The sequence below is a fragment of the Silurus meridionalis genome, chromosome 10, assembly GCF_014805685.1.
Source record: "Silurus meridionalis isolate SWU-2019-XX chromosome 10, ASM1480568v1, whole genome shotgun sequence".
Taxonomy (NCBI): domain Eukaryota; kingdom Metazoa; phylum Chordata; class Actinopteri; order Siluriformes; family Siluridae; genus Silurus; species Silurus meridionalis.
In genome coordinates, this window is record NC_060893.1 from 5,944,889 (window position 1) to 5,971,428 (window position 26,540).

General features: G+C 38.6%; 2 protein-coding genes and 1 long non-coding RNA gene across 8 annotated transcripts in view; 2 read left to right on the forward strand and 1 right to left on the reverse strand.

Moving 5' to 3' along the window:
* Window positions 1–5,140, forward strand: part of phf21ab (PHD finger protein 21Ab) — a 34,730-nt gene extending 29,590 nt beyond the window's left edge. For all 6 annotated transcript variants that reach the window (XM_046859071.1, XM_046859072.1, XM_046859075.1 and 3 more), the window contains one exon: window positions 55–5,140. In XM_046859071.1, coding sequence (XP_046715027.1) covers window positions 55–711 — 657 coding nt within the window. In that variant the 3' untranslated portion in view covers window positions 712–5,140. The remainder of the gene's footprint in view (window positions 1–54) is intronic.
* On the reverse strand, window positions 4,460–6,177 carry LOC124392274. Its single transcript, XR_006927139.1, has 2 exons — window positions 6,073–6,177; window positions 4,460–5,968 (listed from the first exon to the last, which is right to left on the reverse strand). It is a non-coding gene; the product is annotated as an uncharacterized LOC124392274 (long non-coding RNA).
* On the forward strand, window positions 6,037–25,731 carry prdm11 (PR domain containing 11). Its single transcript, XM_046859068.1, is given in 9 exon segments — window positions 6,037–6,164; window positions 9,380–9,501; window positions 9,971–10,068; window positions 10,175–10,348; window positions 10,351–10,436; window positions 10,521–10,588; window positions 10,676–10,863; window positions 21,584–22,165; window positions 22,579–25,731. Coding segments are annotated over 8 exon segments (3,465 nt in total). The 5' UTR covers window positions 6,037–6,164; window positions 9,380–9,394; the 3' UTR covers window positions 24,741–25,731.
* Window positions 25,732–26,540: the final 809 nt, after the last annotated feature.

Sequence of the window (26,540 nt, forward strand, 5' to 3'; positions counted from 1 at the left end):
TGGTTTTAACAAATTCAGAACTAACGAAATCTGCTTGTCTTTTTAATGTCGAAGAAATGCATGGAGACCAAGAACAGCATCCTGGCCCGGCAGAAGGAAATGCAGACCTCGCTGGACAAAGTGAAACACTTGGTACGCCTCATCCACAGCTTTAACCTGTCTCAGACTTTAGAGATCTGCGCAAACCAGGAGGACAACACTGAGGACAAGACTGACGGCTCCCAGGAGCCCAAGGGTACAGTACATTCGTGCGCCAAGCCCTCAGGGTCCAATGCCCAAGTTGGTGCGCAGGTCCCTGCAGCTAGCACCGTTCCCAATGCGCAGGCTGAGCCAGAGGTGGGTGAGATGGCTGACTCAGCTGCCGCTGTAACTCCGGAAGCCGAGCCGAAAGAATCAGGAGTCACGCAGACCAATAACACAGCAGTTCGAGATGACATGGACACGACGAACGCTGCCGTGAAGCCAGCGGAGGTCACAGAGGTTAAAGAGAACGGCAAGACGGACTCCCAGAGCCCCGTAAAGGATGGAGAAAGTCCTGTGAATGTAACAAACTCTGAAACGACAACTCCCGATGCCAGCAACAGCGAAGAGGCAGTCAAGATGGACGTAGAGGACGTGGACCATAACAAGAACACCAACAATGGAAAAATCTTAGAATCTTCACAACAGCTTTTGCCAGTGGCACTCAATAGCGTGGACATCTCCAAATGAGTCTTTATTCCAGTCGACTCAACTAAGTATACCTCTCCTTCTCCCAAAACATTTAAAAACAACTTTTATTGCATCCAGCACCGGTGCACCAAGTTGCCAATCTATATATATTATACATATATCTGTGCATTTTAATTCGAAATTTGTTTCCTCCAGTGTAAGGTGAGACTGTCAACAGTGCTTCTACATCCGAGGTGAATTAGTCATGTTCTTTTCAACGAATACGCCCGAGAAAGTTGTAGAAAGGTGCTTTATAATACAGTGTCATACCAATTAGCGGACTGTTTTTAATAAGTGAAAACCGAGAGCGAATTCCATTAATAATGAAGGAGAAGGATAACTGAATATATCTCATCACACCAGTGTGTGCCTGCAACAGTTGCCCTTGAAACTCATGGGGATTGTTTTTAAGTTGTCTTAGTTTCCTTTTCTCTGGGAAGAGGGTGGCAGGTCACACATGTCCAAAGACTGCATGCTCTGTCCACCCTCGTTTCGCGTCCCCCAGCCAGGTCTGAGAGGACCCTTCCTAAACCAAAAGCTTCTTGTCCCGAGCTTGGACAAGTTGCGTCAGTATTTGCCAGCGGCAGGAAGCGCCGGGGCTTCTGAAGTCACAGGCATTTGTTAGACTGAATCAGGACTACAAAATGCCGACGTCTCCATCCTGTTTTCATTTCATCCGAGCTGCAGAACGCAAAATGATATGGCGACAAAAAGAAGACCCATATCGAGTACGCCTCAGACCGAACCGTCAGAAGAGAATAACGTCTGATCGGCGGCGCGAGGAAACGCAACCGCGTCTCTTGATAGGAAAAAAAAAAAAGATGCTCTTGTTTATTGAGTCTTTAATGCACCCGTGTGTGAAACATTGCAGGCTCACTGTGTTGAGGGAAGGGGGAGAGGGGGGAAGGGCAAAAACAACAAAAACTAAGGTGTCCATGTCTGAGGAGTATTCTGGCTTTTTGTTAATAGCAAAATGTATTCAGGTCTTCCTAGTCTTCACACAAAAACAAGTGCTTTTCTGTTTCTGTTTTAAACAGTAACTTGCTATCAAAGGTGTTAAATGGCATCGATTATGCAAGGAACTCTTAGTTGCAAGCAGAAGGGCATTGCATAATGAGTGTTTTTTTTTTGGTTTTTTTGTTTTTTTTTAGTAAACTGCCAAAAACATTTTTTCCCCCTACATCCAGAATATAGTTAGCATATTTTATGTCCAGTCTAGAAATAGATCACCACTCCTTTCTTTCTTCCCCTGAATCATCATCATCATCATCATCATCCTGTATGGAAAACATACAGAAACCATCACTATAACAATAATGCTTCACAATTTGCTGTCTTAAACTTGAGGGTTTGCTGTTTGAGCCAAATTTAGTAATAAGACAAAAGACTGGAAACCCTAGATATAAAGCACAAGCTAAAATAACTAAAGCAAACACCTATTCTCGCAAGACTAAGGCAAAGCTTTAGAAAGTGAATTATGCCTGTTTGTTGATTAGCTTTATGCTTGCCGACATGATTTTTTTTAATTTTATTTTTTATTTTTTTGGTCCCAACATTGTGTAATGAAGATGAGCTGCGAGCAGAGGCATCTTCTTTCTGACTTCGTACCACTTGTTTTTGAGCCATTGCTTTCGGCCTTCCCTCAGACCGAGCCGCACGTTTACTTTACCTCTTCCGCCTCGACTCCTGCTCGTCTTCATTCATTCATGTCTTAATGGTACTACACAGCTGGCACCTTGAACACGTTTACATCGCTCTCCACATTGACATATCTTCATCCAGGCTACGTAGACAGATTAGTTTATTACTGAACAACAAATATCATTGTACCGTGTCAATTTTCATGCACAATTATTGCTGTTTTTCAGGGTCTCACGGTTTCAGACTGTTTCACTACGACCTAACCTTAGACCTAATACGCCGTCGTTTGTATTAGGAGATAGACAGACGGGAGTCATGGAAGCAGATTGTTTTGTATGAACGTGAAACACTTCAATTACCATCTAGGATGCGAATTCTTTCTAGGTTGTTATAATCTAAACCCTGAAAGGACATTTGATGGCCTTCTGAGACCCCCTTACTGTCTAGTGCTTCATAAAGTTGAGAGTTTTTTTTTTTACACAGCTATTCCTCCATTTACAGGTGCCTTAGAGTGCCTTTATTCATTATTCCTGTTCAATTTCCTGTCCTGCATTAGATATATTCCAACACGTCGGTCAATCCGTCTCAAGCCCTTCGCGTGCGGCGTCCTTAAAACAGAAGCACAGTTGCAATTAGCGATTTTAGTCTTACTTTTAGCAGACCAAAAGTAAAAATTAACGCGTTCCGTTCGAACGTAGACGTTTTACACCCGCTTTTAAAATGGAAGCTTCAAAAACTTGACGTTCAGGTTAAAGAGTCGCCTTAATAGTTGTTTTCTAGGTTTTGTTCAACACTCACAACAATAGTGTGTTTATCATAGTTACTGCACATGGTTGGGATAAATACGGAAAGGAACCAAGTGGCGTAATCTGACGTTTTGCGTAACGGTGCAAGGTTTTTACTTGTGTAAGCGATTTTAAGGAGAGGGGTTTTGGGGGTTATATGTGAGTTTGACTTTTTTTTGTTTGTGTATTCTGTGGTTTATGCACTTTTAGCAGTGATAGTATTAAAGGTACACCAAGAAATATCCGTCAGAACAGGACGTCGTCTCCCAAGCCTTGTACTCATCACCCGGTACTATTACTTACAGTCTAATATCGCTCATTAATCGCTCATTAATCGCTCATTCTGTTGATCCACTACTTGTGATTAGCGCTTTACTACCAACGTAATACACCTAATTCTTTTTTTTTTTTACTGTTCCATCAGGTATTCAAAACACAACCTAGGCTTTGGCGGAGGCGATCAAAATAAAAACCCCACCACACGACCAATCAGTTCAATAGCAAACGCCACCTTATGCAAGGTTATGAAATGTTTTGTCGAATCTTTGAAATATGCATTTAGCTCCGAGATTTATTTTGTAACTATTTGTGTTACTTTACATTGAACTGGCAGCAAGATGAAAAAGAAAAACGGTACATGCATGCTGTGTGTCTAGAATTTTTTTAAATTGATGAACAAACAGACTCTTTCGTTCTTCTGGATTTTCTGGTATCTCGGGCCCGAGAATAAAATCAGTCGATCACTGGAACAGTTACGTGCGCTCGCGATTAATCTGAAAGCCACCCAGCTTATCACCAATGTGGAGTATTTCATCACCAGTGGACCATTTTGTTTTTATTTTTCTTATTAATTTGACATCTGACTTTGGTACATGTGCCATTGCTGAATTACAGTTAGTCTAGATAGTTTAGCGAGTGACGCGTGCGTGAAGAAAACGTCTTACTGGAGTAAAGCGGTGGCGAAAACGCTACGATCAGAAAACCCAAAGACACTGCAGATGTGCATTTTTGCTACGAGGAACATTATTTTACGTTTCTAAATACATATCACTGTCTAGTTCTCTTCCAGCATTATGTTCAACGTCAGACTTCTTCGGGTTTTTCTGAGTCATTCCTCGCTGCAGTGTAATCTGGGGTTTACGAAATGAGAGAATAGGGACGACATTTTATGCATATATGGGAACATTTGATTACAGATCCATTCCAGCTGTACATCTCATTAAATCTGCTCATCCATATTCACACATGTGCATTATATTCCCTCTGACAGTTTTTTTTTTTTTTTCATATATTTATATATATATATATATATATATATATATATATATATATATATATATATATATATACTCCGTCATGATTGTGGCCTTCTAGTATTGTTAATACATTTCATTATACAGTAACTTCCCTGGTATTGTACACCTCCTTTGTATGCGTGTATGTATGAAAGAGAGAGCGCGTGCCTGTGTCTTTTACCTCATCTGCAGTCAAACTCTTGAAAATCGGAGTACTTTTGTTTACGCGTGCAAAAAAAAAGAAAATGGAAAAAAAAAAAAAGACGAAAAAAGGAAAATCTTCCACTAAAGAAACACAAGATGCATTGTAGCGATTTGAGTAATTACAAACCCGTTCACCTGGTGTGCTGAACTATGTGTAAATTGTTTATTACACACAATATAAATATTTGTAAAATTGTTTGTATTTTTCATAATGGTTTTAAGAAACGAAAAAAAAACGGAGTGCGTTTATTTTTATGAATTCTTTCTGTTACAGAACTCTTGCTTTGTCTTTTTTCGCCTGACATCGTGAGTGAATTGGTCGGTTCTCTTACCTCTCTCATGTATTTGAGCCTGTGCTGAGTTGTTTGTATGCAGTGTTTAGAAATACTGTAGGGAACGTGAGACAAAAATTGATATTAGGAGCAATTGATCAATTTGTATTTATTTATTTTATCATTTTGTTAATAAATTTACCAAGAAACTTGGTCTGCTACATATTTTAAATGCGCTTCCAATGCTGTCTTAATGCTTTTACATCTTTGTTTGTTTTTGAAGGAATAATTCTGTATATTATTTAAAATATTGATATATATTCATATTATTTATATGTACAGAATTTTACAGATGTCATTATCCACACAACTGAGGAGTGAAGGGTTAAGAACCACACTCAAGGACCCAGCAGTGGCAGCTTGGTGGTGCTGGGATTTGATCTCGCAACCTTCTGATCAGAACCAAACATCTCAACCACCGAGCTGCCACGTCCGAGTAGAAGCTTAAGCAGAATGATTTAAAATTAGAAAAGTTTTCCAGGCATTATTTTTTTTGTAACAGCATAGCACACATGACATTTATTCATTTGGCTGGTCCTTTTGTCCAAATTCGACTTGAGGAATGAAATGAGATTATCATAAGATTGTAAGCGCAATGTCAAGATCTAGTTTCGATCTGGTTTTTGAAACATCTTCATCCAGCTGCATCACACTATCTTGGCATTGATGATTTTCCTGTAATGTCATGCCCCGAATGGTGTTGAAAGTAAAAATGGAGTAAGGATGGCCATGTCAATTGGTATCATTTTAATTAAAAAAATAATAATAAAATAATAATAAGGGATAGGACTTGTGTGGACGTGTTATGCAAAGAAATGGGAATCATCCAAGTTCTTAGTGTAGTGTGAAATTGGGGTGGGGGAATCTTGTCTAAATGTGTCTCTCATGCACTGAAGACACATGAAGGAAACTGTTGGCGGAGGAGGAAAACTTTTCTAGTCCTCTCCAGACACATTAGACCCGCTCCTCGCAGCTTTCTTCCGTTTTTCCATGTCATTTCCTGTAATAAAAAAAAAGATGGTGGTCAAAGCTGCAAGAAGCAGCTGACTGGGTAGAAAAGATGTGAGGAGCTAAAAGTTTGCCTCTCGATTAGACTAGTTTTACTGGGTGGAGCTGGTGGATGTGGGGGTCGTCGCGGCTGGTGCACTGGAGGGGGAAGTGAAGAGCTCAGGACGGACTGCGGTCTGGTGCACAAGGTGAGTCCCGCACTAGCCCACACACTGTGGCCAATGAAAATGGCTTCCGAAAGCGCTAGGTAAGTCGCCAGTGGCCTTGCGTAGTGACTCGTGTCTTTATGTATTTTATTTAAAAAGGGGGGGCTAGCCGAGGAGAAACTTCTCCCTCTCCTTCTCCATCTCCAGCAGCGTTAGAGCTGGACGTCCAGCCCCCCTGTGGTTTTCACTGCGCTTCTTCGGGACTTCGTGAACATCTTTGCTCGGGTTTGTTTGTGGTGCTAGCGTTCGTCCCCGCTCGGCTTTTTGACTAGCATGTATGATTGACGGCTCCCTCCACCAATCAGATTCCAGCTTGCTTGCTTCTCCCCTCCCCCGAATGAAATACGTTGAACACTCGAGATAATTCGGGGCGCGCGCTCCGTGTCTGACTCCTGTCTGTTTTGTCTGTCTGTCTCACCTGACACTACAAGGCACCTCAGGACCTGGTGTTCACCCAACTTCTGTCCAATAAAATCCCAAAGACAAGCCCAGCTTCGAAGCATAGACTGGATGCAGCTTCTGAATGATCCACACCAAAACATCTCAAGCATTTATTAAGCACATTTATTTATTTATATGTTTATTCAGTCTAGAAGCTTTAGATTATTACTGACCACATCACATAGTTGACCATCTCTGTGCTCTTAGCTGCTCAAACCCAAGCCGGATGTTCTCACCAGATCTCTTCAAAAGATCTTCTTGGAAATAAAGAAAACCAACAATACACACTTATTACTGTGTTTACTGATATTGCACTGATTCACCACTAACACAAAGGTGCCCGAATCTTTTCCTGATGAAAGGCTGTGGTGGCTGAATAATATCAAAATAAATAAAATCAGTAATAAAGTTATAATGTAAATCTAAAGGAACTACGTTCAGGACACAGGGTTGTAGAGGAAGACTGAATTCAGCAGAAATATATACTTCTGCAACCTTTTTTTTATTTTTTTAACTTCTACCTCATCTGCCATCATTATCTTTTGAATCGCTAAGTTCTTTCCAATTTATACTTTTTTTTTTTTTTTTTAAACAATTTGAAATAAAATGTCTGCTTGGTTAAATAATATATTCAATACAATTTACAATGTAATACAATTTTTTATTATATTAAATAAATTGAGTAGTCAATTAAATTGTCACAAATTAAATTGATAAATTACATTAATAGAAAATTCAATTCAATAGTTTACATTTTTAGACCACATTTGGGTAATACAGATGTGTGTGTGTGTGTGTGTGTGTGTGTGTGTGTGTGTGGAGTCTGTCCTACTTATTTCAGCAGACTTTAACAGATGTCTTCATTGCTTCCATCCTTCATTCACTCCCTTTATGTGGAATTGTCAGGATTTTCTCCTTTTAAGAGAAATTCTTGCAGCTGAACATAAAATGCTAAAGAATCCATATCGCTAGCATTAGCAGCTAGACTATTTGTAGCAAAAGCGGCATAAGTTAAAAAAAAATTCAAACACAAGATAATGCATTTTTTTCTTTGCATTATACCAATAATATTTGGGTTATATATAAAATTAGTTGCCACGGTTCTCCTCATTTATGATTTCATAGATGGATGGATGGATGGATAGATCGATGGTCTAACATCTATGACCTAATATAATTAGCATGGCATCTCCTCGAGTCATGGCTTGCCCTAAATAGCTCAGGGTTTGAGTTGTTTCCCATTAAAAAGTCATTTGTTGTCTCTTGATGTCTTGTTATTTATATTGTTATTACCATTAAATTTTTTCTGACCAAGTTCAAGAATAATGACTAGTAGTTAAGAATATTAAAAGCCATTGCGAGTTCTGCCTTTTATTTTTTTAGCCAGTAGTGTAAACATGCACCTTGTGTTAGCATTTGACTCTTAATTGTACAGCAGAGTGTTCAGATTTGCAGATGAGAGAGTGGGACTAAAAGATTAAAGCGCCGCTGCATCACAATCACTAGACATAGAAATTCCCAGTGGTGCCAAAAGCCAATCAGGTGGCATTGTGGGTAATATAGTAAACCATTAGCCAAAGTGAAAACGAACAAAGTGATCTTTTTTATTAAATGAAAAGAATGTTGCGGCAAAAACTTTTATATATTCACAAATCAAAAATTTATAAGCAAGAAGTCTGGTGTGGATTTCTCCATAAAACCGCTCTCCTGCCTTCTGAGTCAATGCACTCTCTCGTTTCCTAGGGTCACTAAACCCTTTAACACTTACTAAACAGACCATATGCTTACTATTAAAATGATTTCCCCAAACAGTGATTTTAGCTTACATTGGCACTAATTTGAATCTTGCTTGTTATGGCTGTTCTATAAATATCTCTTGGATGCAATGCAGAATATTTTGGCAAATGTCATTTGGTACTGCAGGACTACTATCTTAGGACAACAGTTTGTTCTCTTTTTTTTTTCTCTCACAGGACTTTTCCTGTTGCCGGTAGACCCTGTTTTTTCTCTGCCTTATCTTGCCGTCACACCAACCTATAACTAGAGCAGCCCAATTAACCGATAAACGCATTAGTTTACAACAAATTTCATTATCGATTATTATCGATTTTATCGATTATGTGATAGTAGGGTATCTGCAAAAGTGAAAGGGAAAGTGTATAGGACTGGGGTGAGACCTGTGATGTTGTACGGTTTAGAGACAGTGGCATTGAGTAAAAGACAGGAGGTGGAGCTGGAGGTAGCAGAGCTGAAGATGTTGATGTTTTTGTTGGGAGTGACAACGATGGACAGGATTAGAAATGAGTTTATTAGAGGGACAGTGCATGTAGGACGTTTTGGAGACAAGGTGAGAGAGGAGAGATTGAGATGGTTTGGACATGTGCAGAGGAGGGACATGGGGTATATCAGTAGGAGAATAATGAGGATGGAGCCATCAGGAAGGAGGAAAAGAGGAAGACCAAGGAGTAGGTTTATGGATGTGTCGAGGGAAGACATGCAGGTAGTTGGTTTGAAAAAGGCAGATGTAGAGGACAGGGTATGGAGACAGACAATCTGCTGTGGCGCCCCCTAATGGGAGCAACCGAAAGAAGCAGAAGATCGATTTTATCAATTAGTTGTTGCAGCCCTACTTATCAAATAATCTGATAATTATCGAATTACTGTCGATCGAGAGAAAAAGCAAAATAATAGGCGGTGACATAAAACTGACATTAACATGAAATCAGGACATGCTAACTTTTTTCTTCTTTTCACAGTTGTAGGATGTTTGCATGAAAATAGGCCAGGTTGTGGCCCTCCATCCAGCGTCAATCATGGCGGACGCCATCACCTTTCGCACTGAGCCATGTATGGAAACTGAGCCAGAATGCAGCACAGGGTAAATATTTTAATATACTTTTTGTTTTAAACTTGGAAAGCCAACATAGCTTTGATTCATTGTCATATTTTGTCTTCTCTTACCTACTGTATGCTACCTGCAGAACTTCATAAGTCTAGGGAACTGTGTGCCCTTCCCAATGTTCCTAGAAACATTAAAGTTAATAATCATTTTGTCTCTTAGGAAACTGATTTATTGAGTTTTCATAGCACTGAATGTTCTCAGACTACAAACTACCGAAGATGCTAAAATGCAGTAAATATCCTCAATTCGTACCTTTAACTAATGTAATATATAGTATAGAAACTCCACATGAAAATTCTCAGCCAGAGTAGTAGCACTTTAAATAGGGCATGTTATAAACAGTAATGAAAGAGTGCCGTAAAAGGGGTTTCTTTGCAGCCGTTTTGTGCGTGTGATTAAATAATAATGAGGCTAATTGAATGCATTGCAATGTGTGATGTTTCAGCGGCATCAACGATGCGTCTTCGGAGGAGCCTAAAGAGAAAAAAAAAGTCAACCATGAGCACGGAGTGAATGCGGGACAACGGAACGCTGACCGCTGGTGTAGGTATTCAGTCGTTACACGAATTGTTAAAAAGAAACAGTACATTTGATATAGTGACAGTCTAATGGAAAGTCCAATATTTTTGCTAAATTGTGTTTTTTGTAGTCTGTGAAGAATGTAAGGAGTATTTCCTCGAGGAATGTCTAAACCACGGCCCCCCCGTGTTTGTGCCTGATACGCCCACTGCGCTCGGAGTGCCTGATCGTGCAGCTCTCACTGTGCCTTCCGGGATCCAGATCGTTAGGGAAGGTCAGGACGTGGATGTGTGCTGCATGGATGAGAATATCCTAAGGGAGCGCTGTTCGGGCCGTACCAAGGCCAACTCTTGGGAGCACATGACAAACCTTCAGGAACTTACTCCTGGATGGTAGGAAGGATTCCAAAGATCATCAAATTCCAACTTTTTGAGTCTGAACCATTAATTCTATTTAATCTGATCGGTTTCTTTAAGATTGTTGATGAGAACAACACCTACAAAACAATCGAAGGCTGTGACGTAACTATCGCAAATTGGATGAGGTAAACATCAGCGGTCTTCTCTGACCAACATCGTTTAGTTTTTTGGGGGGTTTTTTGTTCATTAATTGTTTTTATTTTTTTTATTAGATACATCCGGATGTCTTCAGAGGAGGGTGAGAGAAATTTGAGTGCATTTCAGCATGATGGGCATATATACTTCCGTGTGTGTCGCAGACTGGCGGTCGGGGAAAGGCTTCGCGTGTCGTACAGCGACGAATATACAAAACGTCTACAGAGTATGTCCCAGGACTGTACCAACCGCAAGGCGGACACAGGTGAGCTGTCTCCTGCTGTCCCTGATTAAATACATCATGTCCTGTCATATTATTCAGTGGAATTAGATGGATTAAGTGTACTAAGTGGACGTTTGGGTTTGTTCTTAGACCAGACTTGGTGTCTGTAAAAGTACATCTCAAAACCTTTTACAAAACATACAAGAAAAAAAGACAGAAATAAAAACAAGATATTCATCATATATACAATACTAAAATACTCTATAAAATACTATATAATATACGGTATAATAATATAAAAATACTAAAAGGATCCCTGTCTGGTCTGAGCGGGAAGAGAATTCCATAATTTTGGAGCACAAGAAGAAAAAGCCGAAGATCACACCTGGGAGTGTAAAGGGTTCAAAGTTAACAGATAATGCAGACCCATATCATGTAGTTCCTTATAAGTACAAAACCATAAATTAAAATCAATCCAAAACCTGACCAGTGCAATGACTCCAAAACTGGAGAAATGTATTTAGCTGTCGAGAATTTGCGCAGCAGAATTTTGAACTCTCTGCAATTTTCTTTTAAGTGGATTTAGAAACCCCAGACAACAACCAACTTTCAACTCTTTATCCTCTTAATCACTGCTCTCACTTCCTCCTTACTAATCCTATCCACTTCCTGCTTCACCATCTCCACCTCATCCAATCTTCTCTCTGCTCAAATACTTCCTCCACTTTCTCAACACTCATCACTAGTCAACACATTTCCATCTCCGTGCTTTATTGCTCGAACTTGCAGCACATCCTTCCCAGCTCGGTCCCTCTGCCTGGCCAATCGCAACAAATCATTTTCTCCTTCCTTGCTGTTCAACTTCTCATACAGCTCCTCATATGCCACATCCCTCTTTACCTGCTGCCGCATCTCCTTGTACTCCTGCCTACTTTTTTCATCTCTCTGTCGATCCCAATTCTGTATCACCAACCTCTTAGTCCTTATGCTCTCCTGCATTCCTCATTCCACCACCAGGTCTATTTGTCTTCTTTTATATGTCCACACCAAGTACCTTTCTAGCTGTCTCCCTTATCACTTCTGCAGTAGTTGCCCAATCATCCAGCACCTCTTCACCACCACCGAGCCCCTCTCTGACCTCTTCCTAAATCTCACACTACAGTCTTCCTCCTTCAGTTTCCACCATCCTATTCTTCTTTTAGTCTTCACACTTCTCCTCTTCTGCTTCACCTTCAAAACCATCCTACAGACCACCATCCGATGCGGTCTACCTACACCAGGGGTGGCCAACCCGCGGCTCGCGAGCCGCATGCGGCTCTTTGGCTGGTTTCATGCGGCTCTTACGTTCATATCGAAGTTTGTGTGTGTTTGATTTTTAATGTGCGTGTTCGCTTCGCTTAAGTTCATTCCGGTATTTTTAAGACTTAAATGAGCTTGCCCCTACTGGGAAACTTTGCGGTATATCAGACCTTGGCATGAGGCCAATCATAAATTAAAATGGATGCACCGAGAATTTTCGGAAATCCCTAAATCACCGAAATAACACGGCAGAAACACAATTGTAATGACGCAATAAAAAAGCGCAGCAGCACACGGTTATCTGGATAAGAGCAACATGTCTGCGGTGTGCGGATAGCGATTTGCAAAACAATACTGAAATTTCAATAGGGGGTGTATCTGTAAAGAGTTTCTCCAAGTCGGGTTTAATTTATCACCTGAAATACAAACATCCCGATTGGCATTCTAAATATGAGAAGAACGCGGCGCAGAAAAGTAAAGTCAATCCGAGCATGCGCACTCCGTCTGTAGAGGACGTTTTTGAAAAGGCAGGAAAGTTTTCCAGTGATGGTGCCAAGGCAAAAGGCATAACACAAAAAATTATGGATTTCATTGCCATTTGAATTGAATTTTCATTTCGGTGCATCCCTAAAATATTATCGTTGGTGTGGCCCTCTGACACAATTCAGGTTTCTCATGTGGCCCCTTGTAAAAAATTAATTGTCCCCCCCCCTGCGGTATTTTCATCTCACGCACATGCGCGTTTAATGAAAATACCGTATTGAACTCAAGCGAAGTGAACACGCACATAAAAAAAACAAACAAAGTCTGTGTTTTCTACCCTGAAACACGTGAAATCAAAGCATCGATCTGTTCTGACTGACACACGTGAAAGAATTGCTTCGAGTGGCAACAACGGAATACGAGGCAGATTTGAAGGGGATTGTTTAAGGCAAAGAATGCCAAAAGTCCCACTAAGTAACATGCATAGTAAAAGAAAAATGCTATTGTAAATTATGATATTTTTGTTTGTGGACTTGGTTAAACAGAGTTTGTGTGTGAGACAGTGCACACAATGTTCATTGTTGAAAATGACTGTCCTGTGATCTTAGAACTGTAGGAGTCAATTTCTGTCATTATGTTGGTGTGTGACATTTACAATAAATCTGGCTGAGCAGCGGTGTGTGTGTGTGTGTGTGTGTGTGTGTGTGTGTGTGTGTGTGTGTAAGAGGAAGGGATGGGTGATGTTCATGTGTGCCCATGTGTATGATGTGGCTCTTTGCGGTAACACAGTCAAAAATGTGTCTCTCGGTCTCTGACTGGTTGGCCACCCCTGACCTACACTGTCCCCTGCCAATACCTTACAGTCTCCAATCTCCTTTAGGTTGTATCTCCTACATAGAACATAGTCCACCTGTGTGCACCTTCCTCCACTCTTATACGTCACCCTATGATCCTCCTTTTCTGAAAATAAGTGTTCACCACTGCCATTTCCATCCTTTTAGCAAAATCTACCACCATCTGCCCTTCCACATTCCTCTCCCTAAAGTCATACCTACTCATCACCTCTTTATCACCTACTGTGCTACTCATCTTATATTCAGTAGTGATGAAATAATTGGAAGCAGTATTTCCATCAATGCATTTGCACCCAAATGAACATGCTACATGCACTTGATGGTTCTAGGAATTGTTACTTATAAGATTATTGTGTCTGTGCAACAGTTTATATGTTAGTTTTTCAGTTTGGAATAAAATTCACAACTGATGGAGGCAGCAGAAAATCCGTACCGTATATTTCCTGTCATTTACAAAATCACATCTTTTTGGGTAAAAATAAAAGTAGACACGATGAATATATATTTTGTCAAATAAAAAAAAAATGTATAATTGATTAGATATTTTTGGCTTATTGTAACTATATAAAAGCCTATTTCAGGATATTTATGTATAAAAGTGTACTTTAAGAAAATGCAGCAGCCACATGGAGTTTAACTATCGTTCATTTTGACATTTCAAAGCTCATAGTGGCTGCTTGTGACTTAAGTATAAGAAAATGAAGCCTAATGTGGAAATCAGCATTTTTATTATTTTTAATAATAATGGCAAATTGTCAACCATGCTTTAAAAAATCTATATAAAACATAATACAACAGTACAAAATTTTGACAATTTTAGTGTAACCCCTTAGCCTTCAGTGACCGCACCAGCGCGACCGATACCCCATTGTTTGGAGGTGTTAATGTTTACCAATAGATTAAATAAAAAGAGTAACCATGACTATCTATACATCATTCTAAAGCTCTAAGCCTCAAGCAGCAATTTTAGATCGTAGTTTTTCAATAGAAAACGTATAACATATCTATTTGCTGAATTTGGGTACACAACAACAACATGCATAAAAAAAAAAAAATGCACTACTTACACAATTATTGTAATAACGAGTCACAAACACATCCACTGCTGCTAATCCCGGTTTATTAGGAAAGATAAGGGTCCAGTGAACAACATGCCGTAAAGCATTGTTGCTCCAACCAAACAATAGGGATGGAAAATTTGAGCCTATTTTGCATCTGTAAGTTACAATATATCTCCCTTTACAGTTTTATACGATGTTATACGTTTTTTTTGCCCGTTTGTTTTTATAAGAGAAATGCTTGAAAAGTGTGTGTGTGTGTGTGTGTGTGTGTGTATTGTTGGGATTGGAATGGCCAGACATCAATATGAATGGCCATGACTGTAAAACAATAGCTTGTCTGGCAACCTGGCCATTAATATGAATGCCAACTCAATATCAATAGCAGACTGTATGAATAGAGTATGAATGGCCACCTGAGTCTAGCAGGTGTCTCTCAAACAGGGGGAGGGAGAAAAGGATCAGACATAGTCTCAGATAAATGTTTGTAGGCATTTCATTTGTCATGAAAATCTTTTTTATTTTATTTTATTTTATTTGAAATATAAACTCATGAGACATGTGGCTTTCAACCCAGTACTTTTCTGGATTGCTCGAGGACTAATTTCATGTATTTATATATGAAATTGAAATAATGTTCAATGCAGGAAATGTATATCCATGGCACTTCATCATCTATAATGTAATATCTTTTTGAGCAATTTCGACTTTAAATAATTGACAGTAAAGCTCTGTCTTTTTTCCAACGATATCTAAATTATGTATGTACCACATATTTCTCAGGAACTGTTAACATTTAAATTTAGGTAGGACATTTTCAGCTGTGAGTCCCAAAATTTGGGCTGAGTGGGGCAGGGAGGTCTCAGATAAATGTTTGTAGGAATCGCATTTTTCACTATATCTTCATTCAATTTAAAATATAAATTCATGAGAAATCATGTGGCTTTTACCCCGTACTTTTCTAGATTGTGTGAGATATCTAAATTGTGTATGTAGCCCACTTTTTTCAGGAACTGTTAACATTTAAAGTTAGGTAGAGCATTTTCAGCTGTGAGACTCAAAAGCTGTGGCGAAGGCGAACAGGTTAAAAACAACCCTTAGCCCTCGCCTGGATGCCTGCGTCTGTGATAGCCCATTGTTCACAGGTGCTAATGTATAACAATTGATTAAATAAAAAGGGAGTAAGACAAGAGTAACCATGACAAACTCTATATTCTAAAGGTATAAGCCTCAAGTACGATTTAAGATCACTGTTTTTAAATTGAAAGCATATAACAAATGTATTTGCTGAATTTGTGTTTACACACCAACATCATGCATTAAAAAAAAAAATGCAGTACCAGTACACTATGATTGTAATAACAAGTCACAAACGCATCCACTGCTTTTGTTTGGAAAGATAAGGGTCCACTGAACCATATGCCGCAAAGCATTTGTGGTCCAATGAAACGATAGTGTTGTAATTTAGATGGTTATCCTATTGTTTTTAACCTCACAGTACTTTGGGGGAAAGTATTGTTTGTATCTTGTTTTGGAATAACTTTTGCATTAAAAAAAACGACATCTCGGTGGCAAAAAACCCAAACAAATATAGCGTGTAGAATATAGTATAAAAAAAAAATTGGACCACCCAAAAAGTCAGAATCATGTCGGAATCTTGACCCAAAACCACCACGCTCCCTGCAGGTGTGGTGACGTTTTGTTATGCACCACCTATCATTTCAAATCTTTTATTTCCAGCCAGTAGCGTTAAGGAAACAACGTAATTGATGGAAAATGTAGCCAATGAGTGCAGGATTCTAACAATATAAGGGAGGGTATTATTTCCCACATGGGCAAGGTTTTTTTTTTAATTACTGTTTAGAAGCTCTTAGTGGTCAAAGAGCGAATCACATGCACTGTGAAGCACCTGTCAGGAAGATCTCTCAGTGCTTTGTTTGCAAAAAAAAAAAAAAAAGAAAAATGGATAGTCGAAAACGTTGAAGCAGCAATGAGGAAAATATTATTCCTGGGAGTGATAACAGCAACCTGGTGATCTGCACGTGGATGGAAAATCTGAGCCTATTTTACATCTGTGAGTTGTAATAATATTTCTCCCTTTACAATTTTATAGGATTTGTCCGTTTGTTTTAATAGAGGAATGCTTGAAAAGTGTGTGTGTGTGTGTGTGTGTGTGTGTGTGTGTTGTTGGACACATTTGAATATCTGTCCATTAATATGAATGCAGTCTGTATGAATGACAATGATTGCAAAACAATAGCTTGTCTGGCAACCTGCCATCAATATGAATGCAGTCTGTATGAATAGCCAAACCTCTATAACAATTTTCTGAACAACCATCCATTAATATGAAATGCATAATCTCAGATAAATGTTTGTCGGAATCTCCTTTTTTTCATGATACTGTCATAAAATTAGAAATATAAACTCATGAGACATGTGGCTTTCAACCCATTACTTTTTATGGATTGCTCCAGGACTGATTTCATGTATTTATATATGAAATCAAAATAATGTTCAACGCAGAAAATTTATATTCAAGGCACTTAAGTGTCTATAACTTGTCTTTTTGATCTAATTAAAAAAACAACAGTAAACTATTGGCAGTTGTGGTTGCCAGTATTTGCAGTATTTACTGGCAGTATACTGTAAAATTACAGTGTGTTACTGTTATTGATATTAACTACATAATACTGTTTTTGTTAGCTACAGCATTCAATTGTTATTTAGCAGCATATAGATGTTAAAATGGTTTAGGAAAAACAAACATACAAAAATAAAGAGTACAATAATATAGAAATATTATAGAAATAGTGAAATGACTTAACTGTCCAGAAAATACAAATCTAATCTCAAATCAGGCTTCAGCAAACACCAGCCCCAAAATAGTTTCTCTAAAACAAATTACTTGGAATTTGTAAATAAATTGAACTCTCAAACCATGATTTAAAAAACAGTCTGTAATAAACAAATCAGTATTTAAATAAATAAATAAATGAATAAACACTTCCTATTTCTGAAAAACAATGGGTTTAGTGGGAAAGAGTCAGCTGCATTTTAAATTAAGTGCTACTTATAAGTCTTTTTTAAAAGATTTGACACTTTGGGACTGACTGTTACAGTCTTCTTCTGCATGGTTTCTCCAGGTTTTTAGATGCCACTTTTCCCCTAGCTATGGTCCCCCTTTCTGAATTTATCCTAACAAAGCATCTGAAAAATAAGAGTGAGAGATTATATAAATAATTAAATAAGATTTTTAGGGAACAATGATTCAAAATTATATAATTTTGATTATCAAAATGTCCTTTGTATAATTTCTGAAGACTCTGAATAATAATAAAAAAAACATCTGCAATCACAAATGTTTTTATGATCTGTAAAAAAATATCAAGTTAAACAGCAGAGGCTGACTGAATTTCTACAGGCATAAACCACCATGTTACTGTACCTGAATGGTATCCGTCCTTGATTTCCTAATATGCAATGAACAGGGTCTGTTGCTCAATTCTCCATCAGTAGAGACCGACAACGTACTTAGAAGAGTATAGCAGTGGTGATGAGCTCCCAGATGATGAGGAAAGTGTGTGCTGCACTGGATCTCCAAAGAGTTTTGGGCTCTATATGTTCACAAAAATATTGAACAGGCAGTTAAAATCGATATGATGTTAACAAACACTTGATATATACTGAAAATAATCTATACAATTCCATACATTGTTACAAAGATATTTATTTATATATATGTGTGGACATAAAAAATGGCCACATAGTGTAATATCTTTTATATAAATCTAAAGAGATTTACATCTAAAACTAGTGACATTGTTAACTTTACTACTGGAGTGGGCAAAAAGCAGACACAGTTTAACTAAAATCGAGTAAAAATGTATGTTCTTGCTTTTGTGAATAAATGTAGATGAGATGTAAGATTATAATTACTCATTTTATAGTTTTATAGATTGTCACTGATGTCTTCTTGTTAAACAAACTGAAGGCCATCCTTAGATTTCCATCCAGAGTCTTCAAGTCTGTCGATGAAAAGCTGTTCATCATTTCTCTCAGTTCTCCCAAAAAGGAGGACATTGCACTAAATTGAGAAGAAAGAATGATGAACTATTACTATTGCTTTGTAGCTACATGTGTTTTCATATGTCACATAGGTCACAACAAACAATCACAACAAACAACAGCTATTTAACTGTTAGAATTAATCAGAAAAAGCTAATCTGAAGAGATGAGTATTAAGGAATGATTTAAAAGTGGTCAGACAGTCACTTTCTCATATTGATTGTGGAAAAGAATTCCAAAGATGAGGACAGTTCTGAGCCAATTGAAGTGTATGAAGAAGTTTGTGAGGTAACCCAAACAAAAGTGTTGCAATAATCAATGTGCGAGGTAACTAGAGCATGTACAAGAAAAGCTGTGGAAATGGATGTGAGGAACGGATGAAGATGGCTAATGTTTCCTAGATGGAAGTACACAAACCTGAGTAACATGCTTTTCAAAAGACATGCCATCAAGGATGACACCCAGACTCCTAACCTGAGAAGATAAGGAGATTATACAGTTATCAGTAGAGAACCTCTATTTTGTCAATATTCATCTTAAGATCATTTGCACGAGAACCAAGATTTAATCTCATCTAACCAATTTAAAAGAGAGGAGGAAAGAAGAGTACAATCTGCCTTGGAGGACAAATAAAGCTGGGTGTCATCCATGTAGCAATGAAAATTAATGCCATATTTCCTAAAAAATATAACCAAGAGGATATAAGAAAATGCTAAATAAAATAGGGCCTAAAACAGAGCCTTGATGATTACCAGCGGTAACAGATGAGGAATATGATCTGAAATATTTAAGTTGGATAAATTAAGTGATTTATTAATCAGTTTACGAAATTAATCTCAGAGAGATAGGATCTGAACCAGCTAAGAGGGACACCAGTAAAATTTGTAGAAAGTAATCTAAAAGAACTTGATGAAAAATTGTATCAAAGGCCACAATTAGATTGAATAAGATAAATATGGTTAAGAGTCCAGAATCAGCTTCCATCAGCAGATCGTTAACAACTTTTACTACGGCAGTCTTTGTAGTATGCAATGGACAGAAACCAGATGGGAATGACCCTACTGTAAGAAGCAAACAGCCTTTTTCTAATTTAAAAAAAAATCTTTTAAAAAACATGTATTGCTACAAACCTGGTATGATGATATTTGGCCTGGTTTGTAAAAGAGAAATGCTGGAAAACTGTGTGTGAGTGTGTGTGAGTGTGTGTGAGTGTGTGTATGTGTGTGTATGTGTGTGTATGTGTGTGTGTGTGTGTGTGTGTGTGTGTGTGTGTGTGTGTGTGTGTGTGTGTGTGTGTGTGTGTGTGTGTGTGTGTGTGTTGGGCACAGTCCTGTCTATTTGAATGGCTGGCCATCAATATGAAGCCAGTTTGTATGAGGGGCCATGACTGTATAACAAAAGCTTGTCTGTCTGGCTACCTGGCCATCAGTATGCATGCAGTCTGTATGAATGCCCATGATTGTAAAACAATAGCTTGTCTGGATCCCTGTCCATCAATATGAATGCAGTCTGTATGAATAGCAAAATAGCCAAACCTCTATAACAATTGTCTGAAAGACCAGTTATCAATATGAATGCAGTCTGTATGAATGGCCACCTGAGTCTAACAGGTGGCTCTCAAACAGGGGGAGGAAGTAAAGGACCAGACATTTAAATGATTAGATAAATGTTTGTAGGCATGAAATCAGTCCTGGAGCCATCCAGAAAATAATGGGTTGAAAGCCATATGTGTCATGAGTTTATATTTCATTTATTAATATTTCAATATAATTTTCTGAAGGTATCATGAAAAATTAGATACCTAGAAACATTTATCTGAGACTATGTCTGGTCCGCTTTCTCCCAAACAAATTTTGAAAAAGACCTGACCTGACAGTTCCTATCAACAGTATGCTACATACGCAATTTAGGTATCTTTGGAAAGAAGACAATTTGGGTCTTACAACCCATCATCCAGAGTTGATATTGCTCAAAAAGATAATGTTATAGACACTGAAGTGCCTAGAGTATAAATTTACTACATTGAAGATTACATTTTTTTTATATATAAATACATTAAAGTAGTCCTTGTGTCTCATTAGCCATAGGTTTCATGAGTGTATATTTCAGATTTTATGAGGATATCATGAAAAATGAAATTCCTACAAACATTTACCGAAGACTTTGTCTGGTCCTTTTCTCTCTCACGTTTTTTTGAGCGCCACCTGAGTCTTAACTCTGACAAGCCAGATAAGTTATTGTTTTACAATCATGACTATTCATACAGACTGCATTCATACTAACAGCTGGCCAGTCAAATGGAAAAGAGTGTGCCCAACAATACACACACACACACACACACACACACACACACACACACACACACACACTCTTTTCAAGAATTTCTTTTATAAAAACAGACAAATTGTATAAAGGGGGCAAAAAGTATACTAAACCATTTACGATAATGAAGAAATACAGTTTTTGCTAATGTTTATGCTAATGTTGCAGTTGCATAATAAACCAAGCCATTTGTTGAGTATATGTTTGTGTATGTGGCAGTGGGCACGTGGACAAACGCTGCTTCATGAGTGGAGGGCGGAGCATACCTGATACGTTTGCCTAATGTGTGAAACGTAAAATATTTTTTCAATTTTTGTCATATCACTATTGCCATGGTAAGATCGAAAAATTGTAACTCGAACCCTCATAACTCGAAGACCATCTGTATTAACATAAGTGAATATAAAATATAAAATAAAGCAACTCGCAATACATCTTCGTAAATATAATTTATTATTTTATTTTTTTAATTTTACCATCGGTAACGTGAGCATTATATTTAACTGAGCTTTTGTCAACAATAAAAATATCACAGAGGAAATGTTCCTGGCTGTTTATCTGCAACGATCAACAGGTAAGTAAATTGGGTTTTGTTCATCACTATTGCCTGATGTGTTTATTTATAAGTATTCATGTTTCCTGTACCTACACTAAGCTTTGTGCGTTTTTTTTTCCCAGGGAACAATTCCGAAGACACTACCCAACACCAGGAAGAAGCTAAAGGCCCACTTCTACGCTCGACATTACACGGAAGAAGAAGTCTCATAAAGCACGGTAGTGATGAGGCAGATAGCCAGCCTCAAGTGAAGAAGAAAAAAATCGATCTCATCTTCAAAGATGTTGTAGAGGCGTCCCTAGAAGCAAGCCAACGTCAGGACAATCCACTAAACAGCACTTTGTCATTATCAAGACCTAGAATGCAGGTCAGCAATGTCTTCAGCCATCCTGGAAACTATTCACCAAATGTAGTGGAGACAATCATGAGCCAGACTGAGAGAAAAGTGCCTCTTGTGTCCTGTGGATTTGTGCCTGTGAAGCAGCTCGAGAGCAGTCTTGAAAGATATGTCAAAGTAGAGGACACACAAGAAGAGCCTACGACGATTAGCGAAGGCCCATCGACGTCTTTTTGCCCAAACTGCGTCAGACTGAAGAGACGTATACGTGAACTGGAAGCAGAGCTTCTTCACTTTAAACAGCAAGAGCAGACCGAGACCTTGGGCTTGCATTCATCTGAATCCTTGCCAAGCGATGAAATGAGAGGTAGGTTTACAAATGGGTGCCAACTCAGCCGTGGAATTGTCATGCTGTATTGGAACACTGCTGCTAATTCAATTATATACAATGTCCATATGCTGAGACTGTACCTGAACAGCAAATGTTGTTTTTTCTATGTTGCTGTAAACTTAATAGATTTATTAAATATGTGGGGGAAAAAAAAACATTGTCTGCTTGTTTGATGTCTGATTATAAGCTATTAATATGAATAAGAAAATTTAAATGTGAAGATATTCAATGTTAAGTGAGGTCAAACAAATACAATTAGTCTGCAATGCAAAGTTTTCTGTGTACGTCATCATGCGAGTGTTCCAGATGATCGTTCAGACTTCCTATTTCTGAGAGATGTGTCGTAGAGTGGCATTGCAATGAAATCACACTTCTGAATTCTCTTGCAGTGGTAGAGTCTATGACACCCATTCCTGCCAGCATGGAGGAAGATGACCAGGACGTCGACTCTGCAGATGAATCCATAACAGCTGACATGATAGTGGCCACCGACGATGCCTCGAAACTGTCCGTCAGCCCCGGCCGGCGAATCCGGCGCTTTAAACAAGAATGGCTAAAGAAATTCTGGTTCTTGCGATATTCTCCGACGCTGAATGAGATGTGGTGCCACGTGTGCCGGCAGTACACCGTACAGTCATCAAGGACTTCGGCGTTCATCATCGGGTCGAAGCAGTTCAAAATCCACACCATCAAGCTCCACAGCCAGAGCAACCTCCATAAGAAATGTCTGCAGTTGTACAAGCTACGCATGCATCCTGAGAAGACCGAAGAGATGTGTCGGAACATGATGACTCTATTCAACGCTGCTTACCATCTTGCTTTCGAGGGACGGCCTTATTCTGACATCCGGCCCTTAGCCGAGCTGTTAAAAAAGTGTGAACTCAAAGTCGTCGATCAGTACATGAACGAGAGCGACTGCCAGATTCTTATTCACCACATTTCCCGAGCGTTTAAAGAGGACTTGGTCGAGAAGATCCGTCTCTCACCTTTCCTCGGAGTCATCATGGATGGGCAGAATGATGATTTGCTAGCAGACACAGTTGCGGTATATGTGCAGTTCATCACCACAGAGGGCCCGCCCGCTACTGAATTTGTGTCCCTACAGAGACTGAGTGGTATTAGTGTAGATGGATACCTTCAAGCTATTGACCGTGCATTTGGTGTCCTAGGTCTCTCTCTACAGGACATGCTCGTGGTTGGTTTGGGAATCGATGGTTCCAACATCTCTTCTACTCTTCGTTCAAACCTCTATGTATCCATAAGGAAGACTTTTCCTTTTGTATTGTGCCTGCCAGTAATGATTCACCGTCCCCATCTAGAGATACTGGATTCCATTTGTGGGAAGGAGCTCTCATGTTTGGACGACTTGGAGAACAATTTAAAGCATTTGTTGAGTTTCTATCGATACTCCCCTCGCATGATGACTGAACTGAGGTCGAGTGCACCGACTCTCTCTGAGGAGACGGAGTTTCTTGGGGACATACGAGCAGTTCGGTGGATCATAGGTGAGCCTAATGTCCTAAATGCTCTCATCAAGGACTATCTCGAAGTGGTGACACATCTCAAAAGCATCAGCGGTCAGACCCAGAGGGGGGATGCAGCCGCCATTGCGCTTTCTCTCTTGCAGTTCCTTATGGATTACCAGTCTGTGAAGCTTATCTATTTTCTTTTGGATATCATCGCTATTCTGTCACGTCTTGCCTTCAACTTTCAGGGAGATTATCTACTAGTTTCTCAAGTAGATACCAAGATTGTGGAAGCCATTCATGAGATCGGTCAGCTGGTCGATTCTCCAGGGGAGTACCTCCAAGAGTTTGAGGACAACTTCCGTGAGAGCTTCAATGGAGTGGACCTCAAGAACCTTCGGGTGGCTGAATCGAAGTTCCAGTCGATTCGGGAGAAAATCTGTCAAAAGACCCAGGGAATTCTGGCCCAGCGCATTGATCAGCACAGCCATTCTGTCGTGCAGGCTTGCAAGGTGCTCGACTTGTCATCGTGGCCCCGCAATAGGGACGACCTCCAAACCTATGGTGAGGAAGAGGTCCTTCTCATCTTCGATCATCTTGAGACAATTCCCTTGTCAGGTCGGGAGCACTCGCATGAGCGAGTGGATTTCCGCGGAAGCCTGATAAGAGAGTGGAGGGATCTCAAAGCGGACTATTTTAGCATGAACGGCTTTAAGGAAGTGATGAGTCATGTTTGCAAATATAAGCAGCGTTTTCCTTTGCTCAACCAAATCCTGCAGTTGTTGAAAGTCTTGCCAACATCGACTGTCTGCTGTGACAAAGGAAGAGAGTCTTTGCACAAAATAAGAAGGAATAACCACTCCAGACTTACTCTGGAACAGATGAATGACCTGCTCATGTTGGCTGTCAATGGACCACCTATTGCCAACTTTGACGGCAAGAGGCCACTTGACAGCTGGTTCGAGGAGAAGTCGGGGAATAGTTACACACTTTCTGCAGAAGTGTTGAGCAGACTGTCCAACACTGAACAAAAACCTGTGCTGCACTCCATGGATGTGAATTCAGAGTTTTACCCTGGTATTTGATTAGAACCTGCATTTCAGCCAATAATAGTCCAAAAAGCCATCTCAGTGGGCGTGAACTGACCGGGGGCCGTTATGTGATTGGCCAATATGAATGACGTTGGCTCTGCTGCTACAACGGTCTGGTCAGCAAATCCTTATAAGTACAACTCGTTTATTAAAAAAAAAATTGTATGAATGCCTTTGCAGGGCTTTGGCACTTACACCCTTATTCTGGAATGTGTCATTATTTTTATGTGATGTTCCAAAGAAAAAGAAAAAAAGCACTTCTTGTTAGGTTGAATTTAATTAATAGTTGAAATCTATCACAAAAAAAAAACCCCAGATATTCCATTTTTTGGACTTTTTTTTTTTTTTATTATTTCACTTATTATCTTTAGTGTGTCCAGTATTTGCTTGAATATGCACAGTTATGCCTGAGTTGTTCGTGTACCTGAGAGCCAATTTGACTATTTGTCTATAAACTCTACGGTTTGATTTTCTTCATCATATGAGAATTATGTACACTTTTATTAATGCCATGTTTAAATGCTGCTTATCATCCAGTAGAAATCGAGTTGAAACAGATTCTTTTAACCAAAACCGATTGTTAAAATTGAATAGCATTTTTTTTTTTTAACAATAATTAATCATTTAGTTTTATTTTTTTGCTTCAGACTTTTAAAAAGAATTCTCTGCAACGCATTAACGAATTGTAGCTCTGCATGACGCAGTTTTATTGCCAATGGTTCAACGGTTTGGCATGCAATATGCAATATGCATATTTATATTTATGCATTTTACTCAGAATTTACTGTTCTTGTCATGTTCCTCTTTTTCCCCTATGTTTTATACTCTTATACCTTCTGCCAATAACAGAAAGTCCAGGACATTTCAACCTCGGGAACCGACTGACTTTTAATAGTGCAAGAACAACGATTCTGAGAACATGGTATTGCGTTGACACTCTTCTATCATTTTACAATCACATGCTTATTTTTTTTTTTTTAAATGATTATTTACCACTATATATTATTCTCAACATGTGCAATGTACTATTAATCACACATTTATTGTCAGTTTTTGGATAATGAAGAGACACTTTTATCCTTTATGAAAAGAATACTATGTATTTCAAATACCTAAACATGATAATGAATTTTTTTTATAATTTTTTTTTTTTTTTTTTTTTTTTGAATGATTGCAGGTGAACTTATAAGCATTTTTATAGACAAAAAGAAATGAATGAGATTAGCAATGCTGCTTTTTTTTTTAAGTTTTAATCACCAAAGTTTCTACTGAAATAATGAGTATGCGTATAGAATTGTATCGTTTTTGCAATTATTTTATTGGTCGATGAATTGTCCTCCTATATATCGCATTTTAAAGGGCACATAAAATGGAGAATATGGCCTTATGCAGTATACGTTGTTGGAATTTGTCTCAAATTTGATACAGTAATATTGCATGTTATCTGCACACCTAGATTGATTTTTCTTTTCTTTTTTAAGAGAATTTGTATGCAAGTATCGATAATCTTTAGTCGTTATTTTGTAATATTTTACACAATTATAGATCCTGGCATGTGTTGTTCTAGAAATTGCTTCAGAAATGTTTTTTTCCACACGTAATTTTTTTTTTTTTCAGAAATAAATATTCAATATGTTTTATGATTAAGTTTATACTTCCAGCAATGTGTATTAGCTACATACGTTTTCTTTTCTTCATGTAAATGATTTATTTTTGATATATTTTAATGCCATAGCATTCCTTGATTTTTAGTTGAGGTCCAATTCAACGGTGTACTGCTTTTCTACAGAATAA